Source organism: Sebastes fasciatus, chromosome 6, assembly GCF_043250625.1.
Source record: "Sebastes fasciatus isolate fSebFas1 chromosome 6, fSebFas1.pri, whole genome shotgun sequence".
NCBI classification, from domain to species: Eukaryota; Metazoa; Chordata; class Actinopteri; order Perciformes; family Sebastidae; genus Sebastes; species Sebastes fasciatus.
Window position 1 is genome coordinate 29498503 of NC_133800.1, and position 24718 is coordinate 29523220.

Sequence of the window (24718 nt, forward strand, 5' to 3'; positions counted from 1 at the left end):
ACATTGCATGAGCTAATGTGTTTTTGGGCTGAAAACATATTCCTGTGTTGCCTGTTGGGCTTGAGTTTGCCATGTTATTATTTGAGCCTATTTTTTATGTTATATGCAGTACCTGTGAGGGTTTCTGGACAATATTTGTCATTGTATTGTGTCATTATTTGATTTCCAATAACTATTAACCAATATCTTTCCAAAAATAAATATGTACATACATTTACATAAATCAAGCATATTTGCCAACTCCCATGTTGATGAGAGTTTTAAATACTTGACAAATCTCGATTTAAGGTACATTTTGAACAGATGTGTGGTTAATTTGCAATTAATCATGATTAACTATGGACAATCATGTAAGATTAAATATTTGAATCGATTGACAGCCCTAAAAATAACCAAAATGTTGTGTTTATAGGGCCGTTATCGCTCAGAAAAACAAGCTGACTGAGAAAATAGGTTTTCAGGGCCTTTAATGAAATGTTACTGTCCAGCTGCAATATGAATGAAAAAATTAAACAAATATCGGACTGGTTTTGGTTGGAAGATTCTCAATATTAAAATACTCAATCATCAAGAAATGTCAGTTTATACCAATAAATTCAAGTTGCTGCAACATCCTGTTTAAAGAATTGCTATGAGCTAATGTGTTTTTTTTTTTTGGCTGGAAACATATTCCTGTGTGATAAGAGTATTAAATACTTGACAAATCTCCCTTTAAGGTACATTTTGAACAGATATAACAATTGACAATCATGTAAGATTAATCACGATTAAATATTTTAATCGATTGACAGCCCTAAAAATAAACCAAAAGCGATAACGGCCCTTCTGAAGATTCTCAATATTAAAATACTCGATACCAATAAGAAATGTCACTTTAATACCAATCAATTCAAGTTGCTGCAATATCCTGTGTAAAGAATTGCATGAGCTAATGTGTGGGGTTTTTTTGGGCTGGAAAACATATTCTTGTGTAATCTGCTCTGCAAAGCAATTAAGTGCTTTTTGTGTTTGTCTGTTCATTTAATCTGTTGACAGTTCAACTGTCCTGCAGCTCTGCAAGTCACAGTTCCCTCCATGCTCTTGTGTGCATGTGATTTATGTTTGTCGATATTTAGTGGTATATAGTCGCCTCATGATGACCATAATGCATGGCATTCATCACGTACATTTTTTCTCTGTTATTCCTCCACAGCATCATGTGTGTGGTTGCAGCTGAACATCCTCTCTCTGTCTCTCTCTCTGTTGGTGGAGAGCATCAGTTCCCCCTTTAATAGGAGCCCCGCCTCGAAATCAGTCGATCAAATTCAGCATCGCACTCACCAGCGTCTGACCAATCAGCGTGCAGAGGGGGTGGTCTCCAGACGGTGGTCCGTGAGGCCAGCAGCCAGTCAGAGGCCGAGCTGCTCGGACAAAGAGGCTCCACGTCTACGGTCATTGGCTGCCTGGATGGCACATCATTCATTATTCATGTGCTCGCTGATCTTATTTAAGGAGACGCGATGAGGCGAGATAGCGGAGCAGCTTATAAAAGGTAACGGAACCTCCTCAAAAGCTGCACTTTTTTTTTTTTCCTCCTCTGAGTTTAGAGAGTGTTTGTTGTTTAAAAAGTGGTATTTTAAATAATTCCCCCTCAACATGAGCTCATTAAAAGTGTGCAAGATGAAATACTATCATGTAATAAGAAAAAAGCATGCTTATTCATTCATAAATCATCTTGCATGCTCATACTAACTTAAAATGTGATCACACCAAACAATAAAACCAAACAATGAATGAATGAATGACTTTATTTCCAACATAAAAATAAATAAAAACAGATACAAAATAATAACAAACAAAACAAGAGTTATAGTGTCCAAAAAATTAGTATAGGTAGAAGTAAAACTTTCCCTATACCCCTTTCTCACTTCTCTAATAACTCATATATCATAGAATGATAATATAATATAATATAATATATAAACTATCCCAGGTTTATTTACATCCCAAATTAAATATATGAACAGCATCCCCAAGTTTATTTACAACCCACATATCCATCCGGAGTTAAAAAAGTAGATATAAACCAACCCTTAACACAACCCTTATCACAACTCTTCCTCAACCATATACCTCCCATAGACCATAGACACAATCAAAATGAAACTAAGTGTTAAGAATATTGGGGGTTTTCTTTCTTTAAATAGTGACATCAGTCATGTAAGTAAAAGCACCATCACTACTGCCTTTCCTGAGAAATTAAATTATATCTGTCAACAATTTCTTCCTCACAAAACTAAAAAAGCAAGGAAAACAATGAATGTATCAGAATCAGATTCTGATTCTGATTCTGATACATTCATTGTCAGAATCCGAATGTATGCAATATCTTTAATGTTTTTAGGTGAAATTGTTGTCATTTTTATTATTATTATCTACCTACTTATTTATTTTTATTGTGTTTTTTTTAATTATTTTATGTTGGTTTTGTTTCATTTCTGTTTCTGTCCTTTGTATGTTTGTCACATCTCTTTGTTTATGTTTTGCGTCTTTTTTATGTAAATCTTTTTAATGCTTTTTCTGCTGTTACTATGTATACTGTTATTTTGAAATAACAAAACAAAAAAAAACTACTGCTTTTTCTGTCTGTGTTTTTAAACACACACCCACCGCCCATGCAGCCTCCCCAAAACGACGCTTTTCGCCTGAGTGAGTTCATTAATGCGTAGAGGAAGAGGAAGAGGAGGAGGAGGACTAGGACTAGGACTAGCTCTTCTTCTACGATGTGCTGAGAGCTGCTGTTTCATTTCACCGCCGCCTCCGAGCAGCACAGTCCTCTCGCTCTCTCTCTGCCTCTTTACCTTTAGGTTTATCTGGGATTTTTTGATGAAAAGTGCCAACATTTATTCTTTTTTTGTACCCTCCTCCAGCCTCCACTGGGCGGCGAAGAGAGAAGTTTGAACCACCCAGCTGCTGCTTCTGCTGCTGCTGCTGCTCAGGAGACGGCGGATCTTGAAATCTCACCATCCTACACTATAGTTTTTTATCTTTTTTTGTGGGGTGGAAGTTCTCATCGACTTCAGTGAAGTTTTAAATCTGCCCCGAGAGAAGACAGCATCATGACTCGGAGATCCTGTGCCATTTACGCCACCGGGATCGTGTGCGCTCACCTCCTGATAGTGGGGATCGCCCTGGTCGTGGCTCAAGTCTTCCAAACAATGATCCACAGCCGGTTAAAAAAGGTGAGTTGTGCAGCTTTCTCTCTTTAAAAAACAATTTCCAATGTTGTCCCCTCCTTTCTTTCTTCCACACATTGATTAGGATGCCACTGTTTTGTAACACAGCATGCATAAACCCATCAATTACTACAAAAGATAACCATCAAGTGTGTTAAAGAACAGTACTGCATTGAAAACTACAACCTGTGCAAAATTACTCTGATGATAATCACCAGTCCATATGACTGAAAAAAACAAACATGAATGACATTCAAGTATTTCTGACAAAGTCATCATGCTGAATCTATTGATATATATAACAGAGATGCTTTATTCTATTAACACGCCCTGAGTTAACACTTGAAGGGGTTTAAATGTTAAAGCATTTCTCCTCTGCAGTGGTCAATCATGCAGCATCATTCAGCATGTCAGTGTGTGGTTGGTAGTGGGCTAAAAACATGCATGCAGGGGTCACAAGATCACCCCAGTGTGTAAAATGTCTTAATTTGAGCCGTCTTGCATGAGTAGTAATGTATGTTTTTGCTGCATTCTGCAGCTCAGCCCCCTTTCATGAATCCGCATGATCCGAGGCTGTGCAGCGTTTAAGTCCCATTACATGCTTGTGCAGCTTTTTTTATTCCAACATTGCATTATGATGATTAATCAGCATTTATATTTTGTTACCATACATAAATCAACGCTTTTATTCAGGTAGAAATCCCCTATAACTCCCCACAAGGGGAACTATGGTTGTGTGACTCTCAGAGGTGAGTTCATCATGACCATACCCTCATTTTATAGCTTTTTTTGTTCCAACATTGCATTAAGACATGATGGTTAATCAGCATTTATATTTTGTTACCTTAAATAAATAAATAAACGCCTTGCCTCAGGTAGAAATCCCCTATAACTCCCCACAAGGGGAACTGTAATTGTGTGACTCTCAGAGGTGAGTTTATCATGACCTTACCCTCATTTTATAGCATTTTTCTTTTTATATCTTCTTCCACATTCCTTTGCGGCTCTTCAGTGTTAATATGATCTGACAAGTCATCACAGGATTCAGTCAGCTTGTTATTGAATGAATGGGAGTCTGGAGAAAAATGAGGCACGATGTATTCTTTCTGCTGGCTGATCCTGAAGCTGCCCGGTGCCGTCTGTGCGCATGACCCGGTGACACATTTCTGTTGATACTGGCTTGATATACTGACTTCATGATGGTTGATTATTCTGAGGAGGGTTACCGGTAGTAGTAGTAGTAGTAGAAATCTCAACCGGCGGGGACGCACGGTGGGTAGGGGGGAGGTGTGCTGGTATGGGGGAAGGGAGTCTTGGTGAGCGGACAGGAGAGTCAGGAGGGAGTCCCTGACTTCCACTGGTGGATCTGTAGCAGAAGTTATACATGCATCTTGTATTAAACCAGACAAATATGTCAGATAAATGGTGATTTAAAAGCTGTTAAAAAGGCAAAATTAGTGAGAATATAAGGGGTTTGTCCTTCAAATTATGTATTTGCATGTACAGGAATTCCCACCACAACCCCGCTGATTCATATAAAAGTGATTCACAAAATCAATGAAAGCTTGAGCAGCTCTTTCCCTATCTCCAGTCGAACTCTGTTAGTCAGTTAACTAAAGCAAACACAGGATTCATTTTAGGGAGCAAGTTGACATTTTTTTTTGAAATGATTTAACCATCATGTTGGCATTTTGGAGTACAGTAGGTCAAATCATTTATTTCTGACTTGAGCTGGGTTTAAATTTACATGTCTACATTTCTGGGGACTGGTGCTCTAGTTCAGGGCATGTAGGGGTGATGGAGGGGGCGGGAGGTGTTGGCAGCTGACACCATATCCCACCCACTGCTGCCCTCTTCCCTTTAAAATACCTCACATTCCTCTTGCTGACATGCATCACGCTGTCCATAATCTGTGCTTTAAAAAATCTCTCTGCTTCTTCTCAAAGTCGCTCCCCTCCTACTTAAGAAGAAGAAAACAGCTTCCTCCCTGACACGGTTTCCCCCTCCTGTAGTTAAATTTAGGTCGGGGGGCTCATTTGTGCCTCATTCTGAATCACGGCACCGACCCAGGGGACCCAAATTAAAAGAGTTAGTCAAAGTTCATCAACCGGGGGAACGTAATTCTGATGTGGCTGGCGATTACACGAAATGACAGCATAGCTAATCCTCTTTAGCCACAGTCTTTCCCATTGAATCAGTCGGGCCCCGGACATACTGAACTGACTCCAAAAATCCACCTAATCTGGTGTTCGAGTGTGTGTCTCTGTAATAATGATGTAGCCTAGTTGTTTGGGACCTCCAGGATACAGAATATATGTCTGAGCTGGGTGTGGAGGGAGTTCAGTGTTTAAAGCCATGCAAGGAATGTCACAGACTTCTTGGCCTCGGGGGCATGATTTCTGCCTGCGAGCAACCTCGTTGTTGTGGTTCCAGTCCCGGCCTATCCTGCTCAGACAAGGAAACTAAAAAAGAAAACCACCCCACTCATGCCACTCCCTCTCAGCCCTGTTTGGGAGAGGAGACTTTCTCTCAAGGTAGTATGACTGATTGAGCTCTGAAGCGTTCAAGAACAAGGTCACACCGGCAAAACACAGTGTGTTTTAGCTCAAAATGTGCCACCGCTTCAATGCAGAGTCCTCAACACGGGGGGGCACTTATGAAAAGGATTTTCATGTTTTTAATTGTGTTTTTCCTTTTTAACTTTTCTCCCCACATGCTGTTCAAAGCAGGATCTTGTCACACCGCTCCTAAGCTGCGCCTGAGGGTGTTTGGCAAAGAGCCGGTTCACTTTGTTTAGTTAGAGTCCCTAGTCTAACTCATTCAGCCTTTCCACCGGCGAATGACTGTATTTTGATTACACTGACAAACCTCTCCACTTTGTCCCTCACTTGTTTTTCTGTTTGTGATAGATCAAGGTTGGTTTTCTGAGAGATAAATGATGTCCGTATAACTCTGATGAAGGCCATTTGAAAGACCTTTGTTCAAGGTGGGCAAACAACATGCAGGCTGCAGTCGAACGTAACGCTGTGGGGGAAAAGCCAAATGAGACAGAAAGCCTGTTTCAGAAATGACGGGTTGCATTTTGTTTTCAAAAGGGAACATATTATGTCACTCCTGCTGGTTTGGCATAATGTGTCATACAATTCCTGCTCATGACAGTCATGCACTTCTGTTGCATTACCTGGTTTCACTACAGCTCTTAATTAAGAGGCAGAATAAATGACCCTGAAGACTCAGGAGAATCCCACTTCTTAAATAACTCAAGTTCCTCGTTTTGGAAGAAGTTACGCAGCTGTGACGTCAACCTATCTGGTAATTCAGTGCTTTAATATGACTGTAATGGTCTCCTGGGTTGAATCTGAGATTGTGCAATGCAACATCTGTAATTCTCTGTTATTATGAATCAAAAACAGACATGCAAAGGACACTACAAGTGCTGAACACAATAGTAAACCCCTCTGGAGCTGCAACGAATAGTCAGTTAATGAATTCATTATCCACTTCAATGTGACGATTTGCGTTTTTTCTGTTTTATATCATTGTAAGATGAATATCTTTGGGGTTTGGGCTGTTGATTGGAACAGTTAAACCACTCAATTTGGGTATGTAATCACATACCCAAATCAGCCAAATTTGCCTTTCTTTCCCAGCTGCAGTGTGTTTGAATACTTCGTTTCTCCTCAGACTATCAAAGTAGATATTTTGGTTGAACTATTCTGAGATCTAACACAAGTTTTTATAAAGCAGCAAAGGAGAGATGATGACACAAAACGCAGCAAACAATTTCTATAGAGCAAAACATGTTTGAACGGCGGAAGTTGAAACCCAAACAGGAAGTGCTGGCCACACCTAAAAACTGCATTTTCTCAACGGCAGCTGATTGCAGAAGACAATGTATAGCCTCCCTCAAGTGCACCTCGCTGTACTCTGGCGACAGAAGGGTTTTCAGGAACTCCTTATGAAAAAGACACGAGAGGAAGTGGCTCATTTATCCTTTACCAAGTTTAGAAATACACCCTTTTTAAAACAATAGGAAAAGCTTTTTTATTTCCTTCGGTAACAAACATATTCAGTCAACATACTGGAAGCTTTTAGAGCTGAATGATGTAGCTAACGGTTTCTGTTGCTCATGTTCAGACATGTGGCAGCAAGGTTTATGTCATACAAGGTTACTTATTACCGACTTGGTTGTGTTTCTCCACACGATCAGTCAAAACATCTGTGAGACCACTCGGAGTGAAACCATGTTCTACTTTTTGTGGTTGCTTTTGGCAGGCGTAGCTTGAATACAAAAACTCACCTGACATCCAGCGTGTAGTGTGACGTCTAACGCTGCTGAGAAGTCATGATGTTTTATTATTGCAACACGTAGCTGTGTTGTGTTGGCTGAAGAGTAGCCCACACAGTCAGATCCATGCCCAGGCTTGCTGAGGTCAGAGACTGGGTGCAATTTTTGCTGAAATTTTCTGCCTGTCCTGATGTTTTTTTTTTTGCACCGATGAAGGACTTTTCTCTGCTTCCCTCTGGGTTTCGAGGGGAGGTGGAGGGGGGGGGGTTGACCCGGCATCAGCTCCTTGCAGAAAAAGTGCCATGTGTGCTCTCAGATGGCACTCATTCAGAACAGTGAAGAGCTTTGAAAGTGCCCAAATGTGAACAAAACATTGTTCCACCAAAAGTGTAGAATTTGAGTACCAAAGCTGTTTCTTAATCTGAATCTTTTTTTCTTTTATTTTGTTGACAGGAAATAACTTTGACAGAGAAGAGCCAAATGTTTGAAGCGTGGAAGAATCCCCCTCCACCTGTGTATATGGAGTATTACTTCTTCAATGTGACCAATCCGGAGGTGTTCTTGGCAGGCGGGAAGGCAGCTGTTAAACAGATCGGACCCTACACTTACAGGTAAGAGCTGCAGCTGTAAATGTGTGTAATATATAGGGATGGAAACTGGTTATCATTTTAGCCAAAGTCCTGTTTAAGGAAAGACCTCTTGCATCTCGTTCATCTCATTGTGTCAAAACAAAAGACATCTGGACTAACTGACCTTTCCACACCAGGGAGTACAGGCCGCGGGAGAACGTAACCTTCCTGGAGAACGGCACCAAGCTCTACGCCCTCAACCCCAAAACTTTTGTGTTTGTGCCCGAGAAGTCGGCCGGTAACCCCGAGGTCGACATCATCAGGACCGTGAACATCCCGTTTGTGGTAAGACATCGTGTCTGGACAGGATAATGTGTGTTATTATGACCCGCTGCAGCCAGTAATCATGTCCCTGAGATTTGAGTTTAAGTCACTTGATTGGCATGTGTGTTTTTGTTTTCTCACGTTATTCCCCTAACACACTCCAAGCCATTGTCCTCTGAGTTTTATTGTGACATTTTGAGATGTTGAACATACAAACCCAAGTCGCATCAGGCGAAGACGAACCATGAGATTTTCCACAAAAAAGACATCAAGTATTGCAAACAATCGGAGCCAATCTTTCCGTTCCCTGACTGTTTATTTCGTCCTCAGGCGATCATGAGCGAGCTGAACTCCTACTCCTTCTTCCTGCGAACTTTGGTTTCCATGTACATGAACAGCTTGGGCGTCGAGGTGTTCATGGCCCGCACCGTCCACGAGGTTCTGTGGGGCTTCAAAGACCCTCTTCTCACTAAGGTCCACTCCTTGAAGCCCGAAGTGGACGAATATTTTGGTCTCATGTGGAAGGTGAGTTTCACTTTGCTGAGTGTATTTTAAGAGGCACGCTTGACGTTATTGTAGTTCAAAAACCTTAAGTAAGCGTGTTTGCGTGCTGGTTGTTAGGGGTTACTAAAGCAACAGACGAGCCTTCGGCAGCGTCTCCTATACGAGAAGTGAGATTGGCCACATGCTGATGGAAGATGCTTGTACTTCCTGTTTATAGAGCAACGTCTGCATCTTGGACCCCAGGCCGTGACAACGGCAGCCTTGTGATCCTGAGTGCAGCATTTTTTTAATCGAGCTATTAGTCGTTTAAGTTATCAGTTGGTCAGCGGAAAATAAACTATTTTTATAATTGTTTCAGTGATTTTTTTTTCACAGCTTCCAGCCTCTCAGATGTGAGAGTTGGATGCTCTTCTTTGTCATATATGATATTAAACTGAGTATCTGTTGGATTAGGGCTGTTGGTTGGACAAAACAAGCAATTTGAAGACATTAAATTGTAGAAAGTATAAGTAGTTTTTCACTATTTAATGGCATTTAAAAGACAAAATGATTTATCGATTATTGTAGACAATAATTTGCAGATTAATCAACTAAAATATCGTGTAGTTTTCTCTCAAGTCAAAAGAGTTTATGTGCAAATGCCCAACATTGTTTTTGTTTTTGTGCTCCTTAATCGGCTACTAATGCCGTACTGTGTAAGAGAATACGCTAAGGGGCGAATGCTAATGGTAACCGATACAAAGCAGTATTTCTTTCACAATTCCCATCGTCCTTTGTCATCAGACAGAATCACTGTTTCTGACTCTTCACTCACAGCAGCTCTCTCTGAACCTCGTCTTGTCTTCCGCAGAAAAATGGCACCCATGAAGGAGAGTTTGTGTTCCACACCGGCGAGGAGGACTACATGGATTATGGCAAGATCGACACGTGGAACGGCATGAGGTAAAGACTCATATCACACAGATGTTTTTCCCTTTTTCCTGCTTTCCTCAATGATAGGAAACTCTCTTGTCAGCACATGGCCTCCACTTCCTCCCAGTCATGATATTCAACTACAATAGTTACACAACCTGTATTGGAAAGTCCAAAGGAGAAAGCCTTTGCTCTCCTGGCTTTAGGTCGGACACTATTGCAAAATGAATATTTGGAAATCCAAAGTGACTTTGTACTTTGAATGCAATCAGCATGTGGAGGTAGATTTCAGATCCTATTCAGCAGTGTAAGAAATACTGCTAGTAAAAAGTAAAACACAGAGGTATTGGCAACAAAATGTACTTTTAAGAATCAAGTAAAAGTACTCACTCTGCAGAAAAGTGGCTTCTGTGAGTCAAAAGACAAATCTGAGATGTTGTGAGTTGATTCATTTGGTGTGAAAGAAGGGAAAAACAAATGTTCTGCTACACATATTGTCTTAATTTTTGGGGGATTTTGTTCAAAATTTTTGTGAAATATTGGATAAATGTACATCACATTTCAGCCTCAAGCAGTTAAGTAAAAGAGAAATCACTCCATGGAACTGCAAACCAGAGCGATTAGTAAATCCACAGAAAATGAATCGGCAACTATTTTGACAATCAATTATTTGTTTTAGTCCTTTTTTTACGCAAAAATGCCAAACGTTTACTGATTTCAGCTCCTCAAATGTGAGGATTTTAAGCTTTTCTTTGTCATACATCATATTAAACTCAGTCTTTTTGGGTGTTGGTCAGACAAAACATGATATTTGTGGACGTCACCTTGGATTCTGGGGAAACTGTAGTGGCCATGTTTCACTAATTTACAGACAAATTGATTAAATTGAGAAAATAATCGGTAATGGGAATTATCATTCGTTGCAGCCCTAATGCAATTATTTAATGTAAACTAAATGAAGTGGAGTAAAAAAGTACAATATTTCCTCTGAATTGTGGTGATGTAGAACTATAAAAGGAACATAGTCAAGTCGAAGTACCTCAAAATTGTACTTAAGTACAGTACTTGCAGCTACAGCCAACACTAATATCATCATATTTGTTCTTAATCGACAGGGAGATGTCGTGGTGGTCTTCCAATCAGAGCAACATGATCAACGGTACGGACGGCGCGGTCTTCCACCCTCTGATAAACCGTAACGAGCTGCTCTACATCTTTGCTGCTGATCTCTGCAGGTATGCACGTGTTGGTTATAAATTTGTTTACAGTCGAAGCATCACGGCGGGGCGAGGAGGACCAGAACTCCCAGGAAATTGCGGCCGAGTCATACACAATATGCTTACAGACCCACTGATAAGGACCTGAGCTGTGGTTTATTACAACTTCTGATAAGGCTGTCAATTAACTCAAAACACACATGGGAACATCGAGAGCATGACATGGGAGGCTTTAAGGAATGATTACACAGGAAGTGATCGTCTTGTACATGACACTTATTTACTTTTATAGTCCTAACGGCCCGGAAGATTAAAAAATAAGAACACGATAACGGCTATTTTCTTCTTCTTGATGGCTCTTTAGTGCGTAGTTCTTACTTTATGATTCCCTAAAGTAGTCACTCAGCTTGTTTTCTTTCCATAGGTCTATCCATCTAGCCTATGTGGAAGACGTGGAGGTGAAAGGCATCCAGGCGTTCCGCTTCGCACCCCCTAACGACGTCCTTATGAACCCCAAAGAGAACCCCACCAACGCAGGCTTCTGTGTGCCGGCTGGAGAATGTCTCGGCACCGGGGTGCTTAAAGTCAGCGTTTGTCGAGAAGGTAAGGGACTGCCCTGTTTCTCCCCCGCTGCTGCCAGAGAGTCTGACCCAGTTACCCAGTTCCCCCTCCCTATTTCTACCCCCCAAAAAAATGTCCTTTCAGCCAGCAGCCACGTCCCCTGCCTGGTATCTGACATGCCCGCTGTTTGAGCCAGATTTTTACTCAATACACGGTTCAATGATTAACTGTGCTGTCTGTGTGTGCAGGCCATTGAAGTATTTTATGGTGGTCATTGAGTGGAGTGTGATTTCTCCTGATAAGGTTTGACACATGAGCACGGACAGAGTGTGGTATCAGCCGAGATATGCTACTGTAACCACAGTTTGTATAATTTATTTTTTGTGATTTTGCTCTACAATACAGTCCTAGTGGGAGAAAACACTCAAGTATATGCATTGATGTATGTGCTGAAACCTGATTGGCTGTCTGCATCAGCTTGTCTGATTCATACGAGGCAAAGGCGTCTGATTGGAAGGATTTTTGTGATGCTTCTATGAGAGCCAATCACAGCCCAGCCCTGTTGTCATGTCATGTGCAAAGTGATGTCATTGTGAAACTGCCGCTGTGGTTAAAGGATAAAACCATCAGTGTCTTTTCTATATGATTGATCATAGCTTGTACATAAATGGAACAATTTTTAAATTTCTGCTTAAATTTGTGTAAAAACATCTGCTGCAGCAGTTTAGAGCAAAATAGAAAATATAATGTTGCTTATAACCTCAATTATTTTTTTTAATTGTCAGTTTTAGCAACAGCAGCAGTATTCTTAAGGCTGACTCCAGTATTTTTTAGATTCAAAATGTTTAAATTTGACTACTTTTAGGCCACAACATGTTAAATTAATAAAGGTTTCAGCATTTCTCCCCCTGAATTTGTATTCCCTGCAGTGTGGAGAAAACTTTAAAACAGTATTTAGACCTTTTTGTATTTGGGAATATAACTTTAAAGAAAGTACAATTGAACGGTTAAGTGAATAAATAAAATATGTGTTTAGTGCTGCAGGAGCACTCTTGTTTCTACTGTGTCAGTTAATCATTATTTAGGTTCACACACACGCTCCAACTATCTGCTGCACATTATCACTATATCTGTACCTCTATAAAAATACCATCTTTTATCTTATCTCACGTTTCTTTAATCTTTTTTTAGCCCTTGTTGTTTAGAGTCATGTCAGGATACGAACACTCACTGACATGTTTGTCTCTCTTTGTTTCCATCAAGGTGCTCCCATCGTGGTGTCGTTCCCCCACTTTTATCAAGCGGACCCGAAGTACATCAATGCTGTTGAAGGGCTCAGCCCCAACAAGGAAGAACACGAGACGTACCTCGACCTGCAACCGGTACGACCATTACTTAATATCCCAACAGTTTAGAGCCATGCGGAGGCGTCTGTGTTGAACCTTGAGCTGCTGGTTAATGACTGTCTTTATCTAAATGACAAAAGCTGTTTTGATTCATACCGTTGTGACCCGGCTCGAGTGGCCACAACAACGAAAACAAGACAAGGAAAAGACATGTTATTAGATTAAATTAAACCAAACAGAGTGCTCCAGGGATAATGTATTTTTGTTGGCCAACCAGTAAGTTAGCATCGCCCTGGTTCCTTCGACAAAAAGCCAATGAGATTCTTCCATTGGGTTTTAGATTATTGCAGAAAATAAGCTCTGTGGCAAACAGAAGTTTATGATACTTACACATTTTGTTCAGCAAGATAATCTTCAGAAATGAACACCACTTTTATGATTTTTTTAAGTGTGAATGCAATCGGCAGAAGTAAAAAGCTAACGTGAAGCTATAAACAAACTACACCACGGTCACATGAGCGAGTGTATACACCACAAGGCTGTAAAGGAGGATGTGTCGGCGTGATGGCGTTTAGTTGTCTCATTTAGCCACTTGTTAGCAACCGCCTTTTTTAAGACACATTTACTGATACATTTTATATCGTAGAACAAAACATTAAACTATCTTCAGCTTATGTTAACCACAGACCTTATTTCAGGCATCTAACTAAAAACCCACTGACTTCCAGAGAACCGGATGTGCTAAAATGCTAACTCATTTTCTGGTTTTAGGACTCGTTCCTGCAGCACTCTATTGAACCAAATCAAGTAATTTAAAGTGGCCAAGTAAGGATAATTAAGATGTGGAGCCCAGGTGTTCCCACTTGGCAGTAACGACCCCCTGCCACCAGGAACCTGGGAAGCATGGCAAACAGATTGACAGGGAAAGGCAGCGGTCGTCACAATAGTAATACCTCTGCTTGTATATCAATATGTGACTATACATACATACATACTGTAATAAAGTACACAACAATAAAAGACCAAAGAAGTAATTGAAGAAAGTGACCTAAAAACATAAAATATAATATGAAAGTCAGTCAGTTTTTTTGTTCAAAGTGATTTTTATTGAGCAGTTTGGTTCATACAGATGACATGCATCAGTTGTTGATCAGTTTAACAATTATAAAGCCAAAGGATGTGTAATACAGGTACATAGAAAACAGTACAGTTATAACAGCAATAACAACAAAATAAATGAACTGCGGAGAGAAATGAAGGAAAGAGGCAACAACTAGTTAATAGTTAATTAAATCATTCAGCCACATTGTAAAAGTTGGGACAGTAGTTTTCTTTCAATATGTGAGAATTACAGGAAAGGAAAAAAATGTTTTTCTAAAAATAACGTCTTTTTATCTCTTTGTTTTAGACCACAGGGGTTCCCATTCGTGCCTGCAAGAGAGCTCAGCTCAACATCATCCTGAAAAGAGTCCAAGGCTTCCCGTAAGTCGAACTTTGTCAAACTCTGACCCATTTCGCTGTTGACACACTTGTGTCCTCATTTTGGGCCGCATGTTGAGCCAGATGTCCTGTCTGACCTCCGTGTCTCTCCCTTTCTCTCTTTCTGCTCTTTCAGCAAAACCAAGTTCATCAACGAGACCATTTTCCCCATCATGTTCGTCAATGAGGTGAGGATTTCATTCAGTACAGTCTGAGACGTTCTCATAACCTGGAAGTGAATCACAAATCAATAATCCTCTCTCTCTCGAATCTAGACGGCGACTATAGACGATGACTCTGCATCCCAGATGAGAACGATGCTCCTAATTGTGACTCTGGTGTCAAACTTCCCGTTGCTCATCGTGGGTTTGGGCATCATCTTGCTGCTGGTGCTCGTCGTCTTGTTCTGCCGAAACCGCCAGAAGGAGGTAGGAGCTTTGCCCCTTGCGTTGCTGTGGACTGAACTGTAGTATTAATCCATACAGTTGCCCTGGTGTGAAACGCGTGTGCTACCCACTGACATTAGCTCACAGTGTACTGATACTAGATAGTGGGAATATGACACAGTAAATGCTGTAGTTTTTTGAGTGGGTTTTTTGCATGGTTTTTTTGAGTGGGTTTTTTGCATGGTTAACAGTTTCCTCAATGAGCTGCTGCAGGTTTAACCCAAAGCTACCTGCATGTTAACTAACACATGAGCAGTTTTTTGCCACAATTTTGGATCAAATGTTTTTTTTTCTTGCTGAATTTTTTCTAACAGTCGATGCATCTTTGTATTCAGGATCTCAGTTCTCTTTTGGTCAGTGTAGCTATGAGCTAGCTAAGCGGTATAGAGTAGCAGAGAGCATTGAACTGGAATAGCCCAGAGAATAATGTTCAGCACATGGTCACCTCTCTTAGCTCTCGTAGTGCAGGATTATAGTTCAGGTTATTGACTGTCCAGAGAGTCGCCCGCAGCCTGTGAAAGGAACAGTTTGATATTTTTTTCTGGAGTTTGGAAAATATTCACCATTTTTTATTGAGAGTTGAGAACATCGACAAAGAGTATAGAAGCCAAGAGAAGAAATTTCTGCTGCCGCTATTTTGGACTAAAATGCATATTATATCCATAATATTTTATTGTTCAACACAGGCCATTTCGGTAGAATATGACAATAGAATAGAAATAATTTTGTTTTACTTCTGTATGGCACTTTTTAGGCAAACGTTTTACTGGCATCCGGTTCTCGCTTTCAGTTAAAAATGGCAGAAGCGTAGCTCTGCTGCTGGGCGTTGCAATGGGACGAACAATTGACTTTCACTTGGCAATATATAGTCTTTGACATCGATACCACTCTCATGCCTGTATGCTGAATACTCGCCAGGAGACGGTAAACTTGGCTTAGTTTAGCTTAAAGACTGGAAACGGGGGGAAACAGCTAGCCTGGCTTTATCCAGAATATTTCCTAAAAAGTCAAACTGTTCCTTCAGCATGCACACATGCATTACAGTTTAGACCGTTAGCTCAGCATTGTGTTAAAAACATGCTTAATTGCAATGTGAAGAAGTGTTGTATTAACCATGTTCTAATTTTAATTTCCTGTAACCCCCCCCCTTTTTCCTTTTCCGTTTTAGAATGAAGTAAAACGTATTGATTTTACTGAAGCTTTTCATTCTTTTACTGTAAGTCTTCATTTTTGCCTTGTTTGTTATTCTCCTTTTTTAATTTGTTATCCATCATCTCTGATTATTATAATTTTTTAATTAACTTTTTATGGGACATGATATACCTTTATGAGTTCTCACCTCACAGTGTGATTTGTTTACGTTTGAAGTTATATTTTCTGTGGTGGTGGTGGTTGTTGTTGTTGTGAATATATACAGTATAGTGACGTGGTTTACTGTGAACATTTCACTCACAGCATTTATTCACATTTTAATATATATAAAGAGTATTTAGACGTGTTGCCACTGCGATGGTTCGTACTAACACTTTCTGTCCTCCCGTTCAGACGGTGAAAGACGACACGGCCTACACTCAGGTCAGCGACAAACCCGAGGAGCCGTCAGAAACGCCAGCCAACCAGCCGATGAGGAACGGCTCCTACATTGCCATGTCTCCAGTGGAGGCCCAGAAGTGTTGATCGAGGATCCCCTCCCCAAGTGTGGAGCTCAGGAAGGGGGCTGAGGGAGCAGCACAGGGGCGTTACATTACCACGGGTGGGGGGTTTGCTTACACAGCGGGCTAATTTTCACTTATATTGGGGGTGGGGGGTGGGGAGGATAGGGGTGGGACACAAGCTCCAGTACATGTTTAGTGAACAAAGACATTGCTCCTCTCGCTGAGCCCTCTTATGACTGTCTGTCCTCCTCTACTCGACCTGCTGAGCATGGCCCTCAACTGCCTGCCGTACTGCAACAACAAACTCCCACACTCTTTAGTCCTCGTTTCCGTCCTGGTCGACCTTAAAGGTGAAAGGACTCTCGGCGGGTTCGGCCAGGACAAGCCTTTTTTTCCGTAATTCTTCTGAGGGAACACGGTAGCATAGGTGCCGCTGTCGCACACGGATGCATGATCTACCGAGCAGACTCTGCCGACTGACAACTGCTCAAAAAGGGTTTTAGTATTCACCCGAACAACAGTGGGTGTCATCGCCGTCGCATTCTTGTCCTCTCCATCAGAGGAGAAAACAAAAATAATCCCCCGTAAACTGAATCCTTAGGACAAAACTCTAAGCTCCTGCGCTCAGAGGATAACATCTTGCTAATACAAACTGAACTTAGCATATCTTAGCAAGCTTTTTGTAAAAAAAAAAAAAGATGGAAGAAAAAACACTGAGCCAAACTATTTATAGCAATTTTTTCCCTTTTTTTTTCCTAAGACGAATTAGTGCACCCACACACACACACACACACACACACACACCGCACTTCCAGTATCAGTTAGTGAAAGTGTGTGTGCACTTTTATCTTACACTGTCCTGTTTTGATGGGCGACTGTTTTTCTTGATGCAGGCACAGTGTAAAGACATCTGGAAAACTTGTGATTTTGATCCCCCCTCCTCCTCCTCCTCTCCAGAACACTAGTTAAACAAAATATTCATCTATATTTCCAAGTTAATGGCTAGTTAGCTGTGAAATTATTACCACCAGTATCTTGATAAAGTTGCACCTTTTTAGGCTTCATCAATACATTCAAAACAAAAAGGAGAAAAAACAAACACCCACAGAACTTACAAGGGAGACTTGAACCTGCTTTCTGCCTTATAATGGTTCAGTGTGTTCTTTTATGTTCATACGGTGTTCAAATAAGCTGGAAATCTCTTCTGTCGTTATTGTACATATGTAAAAGGGGAAATGTTGAGATACCTCTGACCAAATCCAGCAAGCAGTCCTTCTAGGTGTGCTGAAAAAGACACTAACGTTGCTCTGGTGTCGACCGCTCCTGCACGTCTACACTGTTACTTATTAGAGAAAGCACAATTTGGATTGCTAAAACCAGTCCTCACACAAGGCTACCAGGTTTTTTTGTCCTATTGCGATGTATATTTACAGCTGATCTGTCAAAGACACTGTCAAAGTGCCGTGACTATTAAAAAAAACAAAAACGTGGAACCATTGGGGGTTTTGAGGGAGCCCTGAGCACCACTCGCCGCTGTGCAGTCATTCAGTTTGCCAGGGAGCTGTAGGCATTCAGGCAAAAACGCAGCACACAGCACTTGAATCACTGTTTGTCTTATGTTTCAATGTGTTTTCATTTTTCTGTCCGCCACACCTGTCTCGTCACGTCAGCGGTAGTCGCTAGTGGGAAGTGAATTTAAGGCCATAATAATGTCAACGTGGGAAACTCCCTGCACTTTGCCTGGAAATGTGCCCTGTGTATTTTCATTGTTTTTTTCTTTGGTCCTGTTCATTTCAATGCAGGTGGTCCACTTGTTCAATACATTTCAAAGGTTTATCCTCGTTAGTATTGGTTATGAAGGATGTGAATGAACACACATCCATGCCTCTGTGTTAATTGCTTTTTCAGCACATGGAGTGTCTTCTTTTGATATACTTTTGTATTTGTTATTGCTGCTAAAAAACAAAATGCCATAACCTATGGACTTGTATTTGTACATAACGTGTTCTCTTTCAGGTTGAACCACAGATGCTTTCTGTGTTGCCAACCACCTTTTGACACCTGAGCACAAGATACAAAGCCCAGAGCTTGCTGCCATTTATTGGAATTTAGCAGTTACAGTTATCACTAGCAACACTTTTTTTGTAAACACTTAACACACTCATTCCTCTTATTAGCAGATGACCATATCACATGTATATCGTTGGGGTTTATTATAGACGTAGTGAACTTAACTGGAGGTGCCCAAATAGGGTGAGCCGCTTCGTTTAATAAGATCGGTGTCGGGAGTCTGAGTCTGGGATTAATAACACTGTGGTGGAGAGTATTCCTTTAAGGTTAAATCAATTCACTAAAAGGCCTTTTTATTCCACCTACATGCAAAATCACAGTCCATCCACCTTTTGAAAAAAACTTGAACCTTAGAGACCTTAATCCCGAGAGTCGCGTGTGTTGCTTGTACAGCGTCTGTTCAAACACACACCTGAGCCATTGCTCCTCCACTGTCTGACTTCTACTACACCGACCTTTGAGTCCAATCCTTCAAGCCTATCTGCTCGTCCCTGCTTGACCAAAGATAACCTACATAGATCTGCCCCAGCGCCGTGTTTACTCTCCTCTGTGATAACGGTTGTGCCACAAAACCACCGCCTACCCTTTTTTTTTTTGTGAAGTATTTGCAGCAGTGCTGTGTGAGCGTGAACATGTGTGTATGTGCCTTTCTTTACATCAAGGCAAGAAAAAGTTGTTTCACAAGTTGGTTTGATGAGTATTGCTTTTTTTGTCACCCGGCGCAAGAGCAAACAAAAGTAATCAACGCTCTTTGTGAGCAGATCTCAGTATTATGTAAGACAAAGCAATACAGAGTTGTGTAAAATACATTGTTTTGTAAGGGGCCACACAATATTTATGTATCTTTTGTTTTTTTTTCCCTGAATTTGTGATTTTTGTTAGTTGTATAGAGGTATTTCCTTTTGCGGTAGCTTGATTTTAGTTTTTTTTGTAATATTCAGCATTTCATTTTTGATCATTTCAATTTGTTTTCACACTGAAAATACAAAACAAAGTGTAAAAAGATGGACCAGTATGTCACGCTGGGAGCTGTCAGAGACCTGTAAAATGTCTGTAAGAGTGTTCATGAATGGTTTAAGATTCGGGTGTTTGAGAACTCGTGTGAGTAAATTTGTGTTTGTGGAGCAGATGCACCATTTCTGTCAAACTGGAGTGATTTTTTTTTTTTTTTTTTGTACTGGAAGGCTGATTATCTTGACGACTGAGTAAAGTAAAGCGTTGTTGCTGTGTAACCTATCTAGATGAATGAAGCCCTCCTTCAGGGATGAGCACTAGTGCCATACCATCCTTTTATTATTATTTTCCTTAATTTGGTGTAACAGCCGCATCTCCCCCATTTCGATGTTCTGAAATCACTAACAGACGTTTCCTCTTGAGATATATACTAATTTGTTTTGCTGCTGAAAATGACAATCCTTCTTGTCATGTGAGGTGCAAAATGAGTTCAAAGTAATATCCAATTTTTAGTTTTGATAATTTACACTGCACAGATGTTTCTACAGTGCTTTTGTAAACATTTCTAGTGTATTTGCAAAAAAATTAAAGTTGCAGTCAAGTGCAAAGTTCACACGGTCTTCTGCTGTCTTTTGTATAACTGTCACAGAGAGAAAAATATAAATGAGTTTGTGGTAATAAAACTGTTAATCCAGAGGAGCCTTGTGAATGTATTTATAAATGTCAATTATAAGCAAGTAAACTCCTTATTGTTGAGTTTAATCTCTATACTGAATACTTCTTGTTGAAGTTTAAATACTACTGAATTTATAGCATTGAAATATTTAACTTTGACAACCATCTGAGTCTATGTGGTTTAAATTCTCCACTTTGGAACTTAAAGAATATTATTTCTAGTTGCATGATTTTAAAAATATAACGAGTGTTTTTTAACTTCACAAGTCAAGATTTAAAAAAAAAATCAAACTGCAATATTCAAAAACCTATCAATTATGTGATATAAGAAAGAGAAGTTCAGATGAGCAACCCGGAAATGTGAATATGTACCTGGAAAAAAGGTTTATGAAGTTGCAAAACTTGAAAGAAACTACTGAAAATTGAAATAAAATCCAACACACATAAATTCAGATAGTTGATTTTCAAAGTAAAATATTCAATTGCTATAAATCCAGTGTTTTTTAAAGGAATATTTTGATATTTGGGGAAAGATTGATACCACTCATGTTTGTACAATCAATATGACACTACAGCTGCTTAGCTTAGCTTAGCATAGCATAAAGACCAGGGAACAAACCAAGAAATAGTCTGTCTGGCGGCACATTAACCTGCCATTAAACCACAACATGATATATTTACACTTCAGTTTTTATATGGTTTAAAAAAGAACTAGATATAACTTGTTAATTAGTGAGTTTTAGAGGTTAGATTTTAGCTGTTTCCTCTAGTTTCCAGTCTTTATGCTAAACTAAGCTTACCTTGAGAGTGGCGACTAACTCTGACTGCAAGCAAATAAGCATATTTTCCCCAAATATTGAGCTTTAAATGTCAACATTATGCATTAAGTCGTGGTTAAATGTCACAATTACTTATTCAGTTGCATATCAAATTCAGGTTATGATGTCCTTTGACGTATCTGTTCTTTTAAGAGTCTGATTAAATGCTCTCGACATGTTTTCGTAGAAGAAACTCCCTTTATAACTATGACTAAGCATTCAGGCCAAAGTTGTTAGATAAAGTTTATTATTCTTGTGAGTAACAGGACGAATTGCACAAAGATTAAAGAGCAAGGCCTTTTTTCTAGACTCACTTTTATGCATAAACATTAAATAAATTCCGGTAAAACCCTCCTTTTACGCACAGTAACGAGATATCTTTGTGACAAACCCGTCAGAGTTCTGACTCTCCCACATGTGAAACCTCCCGCTGAACTTCAACAAGCTCAGGCAGGTTTTTAAGGGAGAGCAGGAGGTCGCACGCTTCTGTCATTCATCACAAGCTGTAACACATAAATCCTCATATCCACACGGGTGTAAAATGTGTGCTTAGTTGGTGCTGTACCTTGGGCCCTCGGGGGGTGAAGGTTATACGTTGTCCTCGTCTGAACTCTTCTTAGAGCTCACATCGTATGTTTCCAGCCTTCAGATTATCGTTTCAGGGTCTGCAGGCATCAGCATGTATGCACTCTCTCCTACAGTCGTTTCATTAGATGTAGCCTACAGTATTCACTTTTTTTGGGACTTGATCGACCTTCAATAGCGTCGACGCTCTTGCTGACACTGCAGCTCTCCTCTGCTCATTGCTTAATTCATTCATTCTCGTACAAGTGCTTTCTTGTACTCTCTGAGGTGCATTTTTGTCTTTGTTTAGCACCTTTTGAACTGTCCTTATCCCACATGAATGGTATCTTTTCTTTTCAGAACAAACTCCGCTACAAGTTTGACTTATTTTTTTGTCAATTTAACAAAGTATAAAGCTGCCAGGAACCCAAAAGACAAGAAGAAATGAAACATTTTTAGTCATAATCACTCAAAAGAACATTTTAATGCACATAAACAACAGAAAAAATGTAAGAAACCAAACTATAATAGTCTATTTTTATGTAAAGTGGTTTTTTTATCTCAACTTGTTTTTGTGCCTTTTTCATTGAAAGTGACTGAAAACATTAATAATTCAAAAGGTTATAAACCATGACGCATCAACGACGTTATCATCCCCATTATAAACAGTAACTAACAACACAAATGCTGTGTGGACAAGCAGCGCTCATAGCCGCTTAAGTCTGATGCAATAGTGCAGTTAAGTGTTGAGTCTTGTATTTTTGACTCAATGTTTGAGTTTGGTGTGGTTTAAAAAAAAAAAGTAAAGTAAGCAGATTCTGAATAGGTTTCATCCCTTCCTACGCAATGCATGTGTCAACAAGTTGCACGTAGGTAAATCAAAGATGTTCCCTTTTCAGACCATTTCTTTGAAATAGCTTTTAGAGGCCTGAAGAGGTAAAACAATCCAATATTTCACCATGAAAAGCAAAGCTCAGTGAAACATAATTTGTGTAGCAGAAACATGTTTTTTTTTCTTCTCCCCAAACTTGTTAATCATCTAATGAGCCCTTAGATTTATCTTGTGACCCCATGGTTATGGTTTATGGTCTATGAAATGTCAGAAAATAGTGGAAAAAATGCCTAAGAGACATCTTCAAATGTCTTCTTTTGTTTGACCACAAATTTTCATTTTAAAATGATTTATATTGACAAAAAGTAGCACATCCTCTCATTTCAGTCACTGAAACCAGATATTTTGGGCCTTTTCCCACTTTTTCTGCTTGAAAAACGACTAAAATCTCTGAATCAATTATAAAAATTGACTATTTTCCCGTTGATCGACAGAATAGTTTCCGCTCTACAGTATATATGTGACTGTCTAATAATGGGAACAGATGATTTGTCAAACTTTGAAGGTTTAGCCCTGAAGGCCTCACACAAATAGCGGTGGAGGTCATGTAAGGCCCTTTCTCCTGACTGATGGTTGGATAACAATTTCTTTTTGCAGTTTAAGCAATTTGTCAATCATTTCCTAGAGTATTTCCTGGAGAGAGTTATTTGGGGTAAATTACAGTAAAAAAAAAAAAAAAAATACAGACAGTGGAATTATTTCCAAATAAATGATGAAAACGGTCACTTTTAGCAATTGTTTTTCATTCTTTGTCACATTTTGAATATGAAATAATTTTTTTTTTTTCCCCTCTTCTTATTATTTGTCAGTTCACAAGCTAACTAAGGAGCAATTTATAGGAAATATTGGGTTAAAATGGTGAACGCAAATGCTCTATAAGCCCTCAAAAACGACAAAATCTCACTGAGCTCCACAAATTCATAATATCTAACAGCATCTATTAGACTAATTACTCCCTTTAAGGCCTGTGGTGCACTTTTAATGTTACTAAAATTGCAGTTAGGCCTTCAGCGGAGTGCCTAATTTATCACAGCAAGTGCTTTGAGACGCTCCAGTTACTGAGAATCTTTCATTCAAATGTCTCCATTAAGGCAAAGCTCCAGCAGCTTTACAACTGTAATCAATGCAGACAATCAACAATAGATGTCCCCCCCTCCTCCGATATAGGCTACTGGAAAATACGTCTAACTGCCTTCTTCTTTTGTTCCACTTGTCACCACCGTGTGAGTCTCTATGTTGGGGGGTGTTGGTGGTGGCTGGATGTGAAAAGCAGCAGGGTTCCTGTGGCTGAACCCAAATGCAGATAAACACGTAGGTGAAAATGTTTTTTTTATTATTATAGGAGATTTTGGTTATGCAGGCTGGCTGGAAGGAAGCGTGGCACATTAACAAACCATGTAGGCCTAATGAAGAGGAACTGGCTTGATTGGTAGACAGGTGTGCTGATTGCAGATTATGTCCAGGTGTGAGAAGGAGAGAGAGGAGAAGAAGGGGGGAGGGAAACGACCAAACAGAAAGGCAAAACCAAAACACATCAAGAACACATCATTCATAGTAAAAAGCAGAAAATAGTCTAATAAAAACACACTCACTCCGGGCAGGTGTCACAGAGGAAGGACCGTGGCAAGCAGAGGGAAGGCAATTCCTGTTTTATGCTGTTTTATCATTTTACTCCAGTACATTTATCTGACAACTGTAGTTAAAGGTCCTATATTGTAAAAAGTAAGATTTTAATGTCTCTTATATTATAAAGCAGGTTTGAGTGCTTTATAAATACTGTGAAAGTATCAAAGCGCTCAATATACAGAGAAATACACACAGGCCGTATTCAGAAATTGTGCGTTTGAAACAAGCCGTTAGGATTTCTGTCCATTTGTGATGTCACAAATATACAATATTTAGACCATTACACAGTTTTAAACGTAAACATTCTGAATGTGTCCCAGTTTATTCCTGGTTGCAGTGTATGTTAATGACAGGTGACAGGAATACATGGACCCAAACTGTTGCCTAGCAACGCAATTCTGTTGCAATTCCATTGAAATGCACTAAAACGGAGCGTTTAATACAGAGGGTGAATACAGATATATTCAAGCAGACAGTACGAGGAAAATAACGTTTTTTTGAACATTACAGCATGTAAATATGTTCTAGTAGAAACACACAATACAAGTATGAACCTGGAAATGACTGTAAAGTCATAACTTTACAAGAAAAAAGAAAATAACA

The 24718-nt window shown here is 39.8% G+C and overlaps 1 protein-coding gene across 2 annotated transcripts; it reads left to right on the plus strand.

Moving 5' to 3' along the window:
• Positions 1 to 2696: 2696 nt before the first annotated feature.
• On the plus strand, positions 2697 to 20153 carry scarb2a (scavenger receptor class B, member 2a). 2 transcript variants are annotated; one of them, XM_074639099.1, is made up of 13 exons: positions 2697 to 3221; positions 7957 to 8114; positions 8270 to 8417; positions 8727 to 8921; positions 9751 to 9842; positions 10928 to 11047; positions 11454 to 11632; positions 12854 to 12972; positions 14345 to 14418; positions 14552 to 14603; positions 14691 to 14843; positions 16030 to 16077; positions 16407 to 20153. In XM_074639099.1, exons 1-13 carry the CDS (start codon positions 3099 to 3101, stop codon positions 16536 to 16538), a joined length of 1593 nt encoding a protein of 530 aa, XP_074495200.1. In that variant the 5' UTR covers positions 2697 to 3098; the 3' UTR covers positions 16539 to 20153. The 2 variants fall into 2 exon arrangements, with proteins under 2 accessions (XP_074495200.1, XP_074495201.1); XM_074639100.1 differs by lacking the exon at positions 16030 to 16077.
• The last annotated feature ends 4565 nt before the right edge of the window (positions 20154 to 24718 follow it).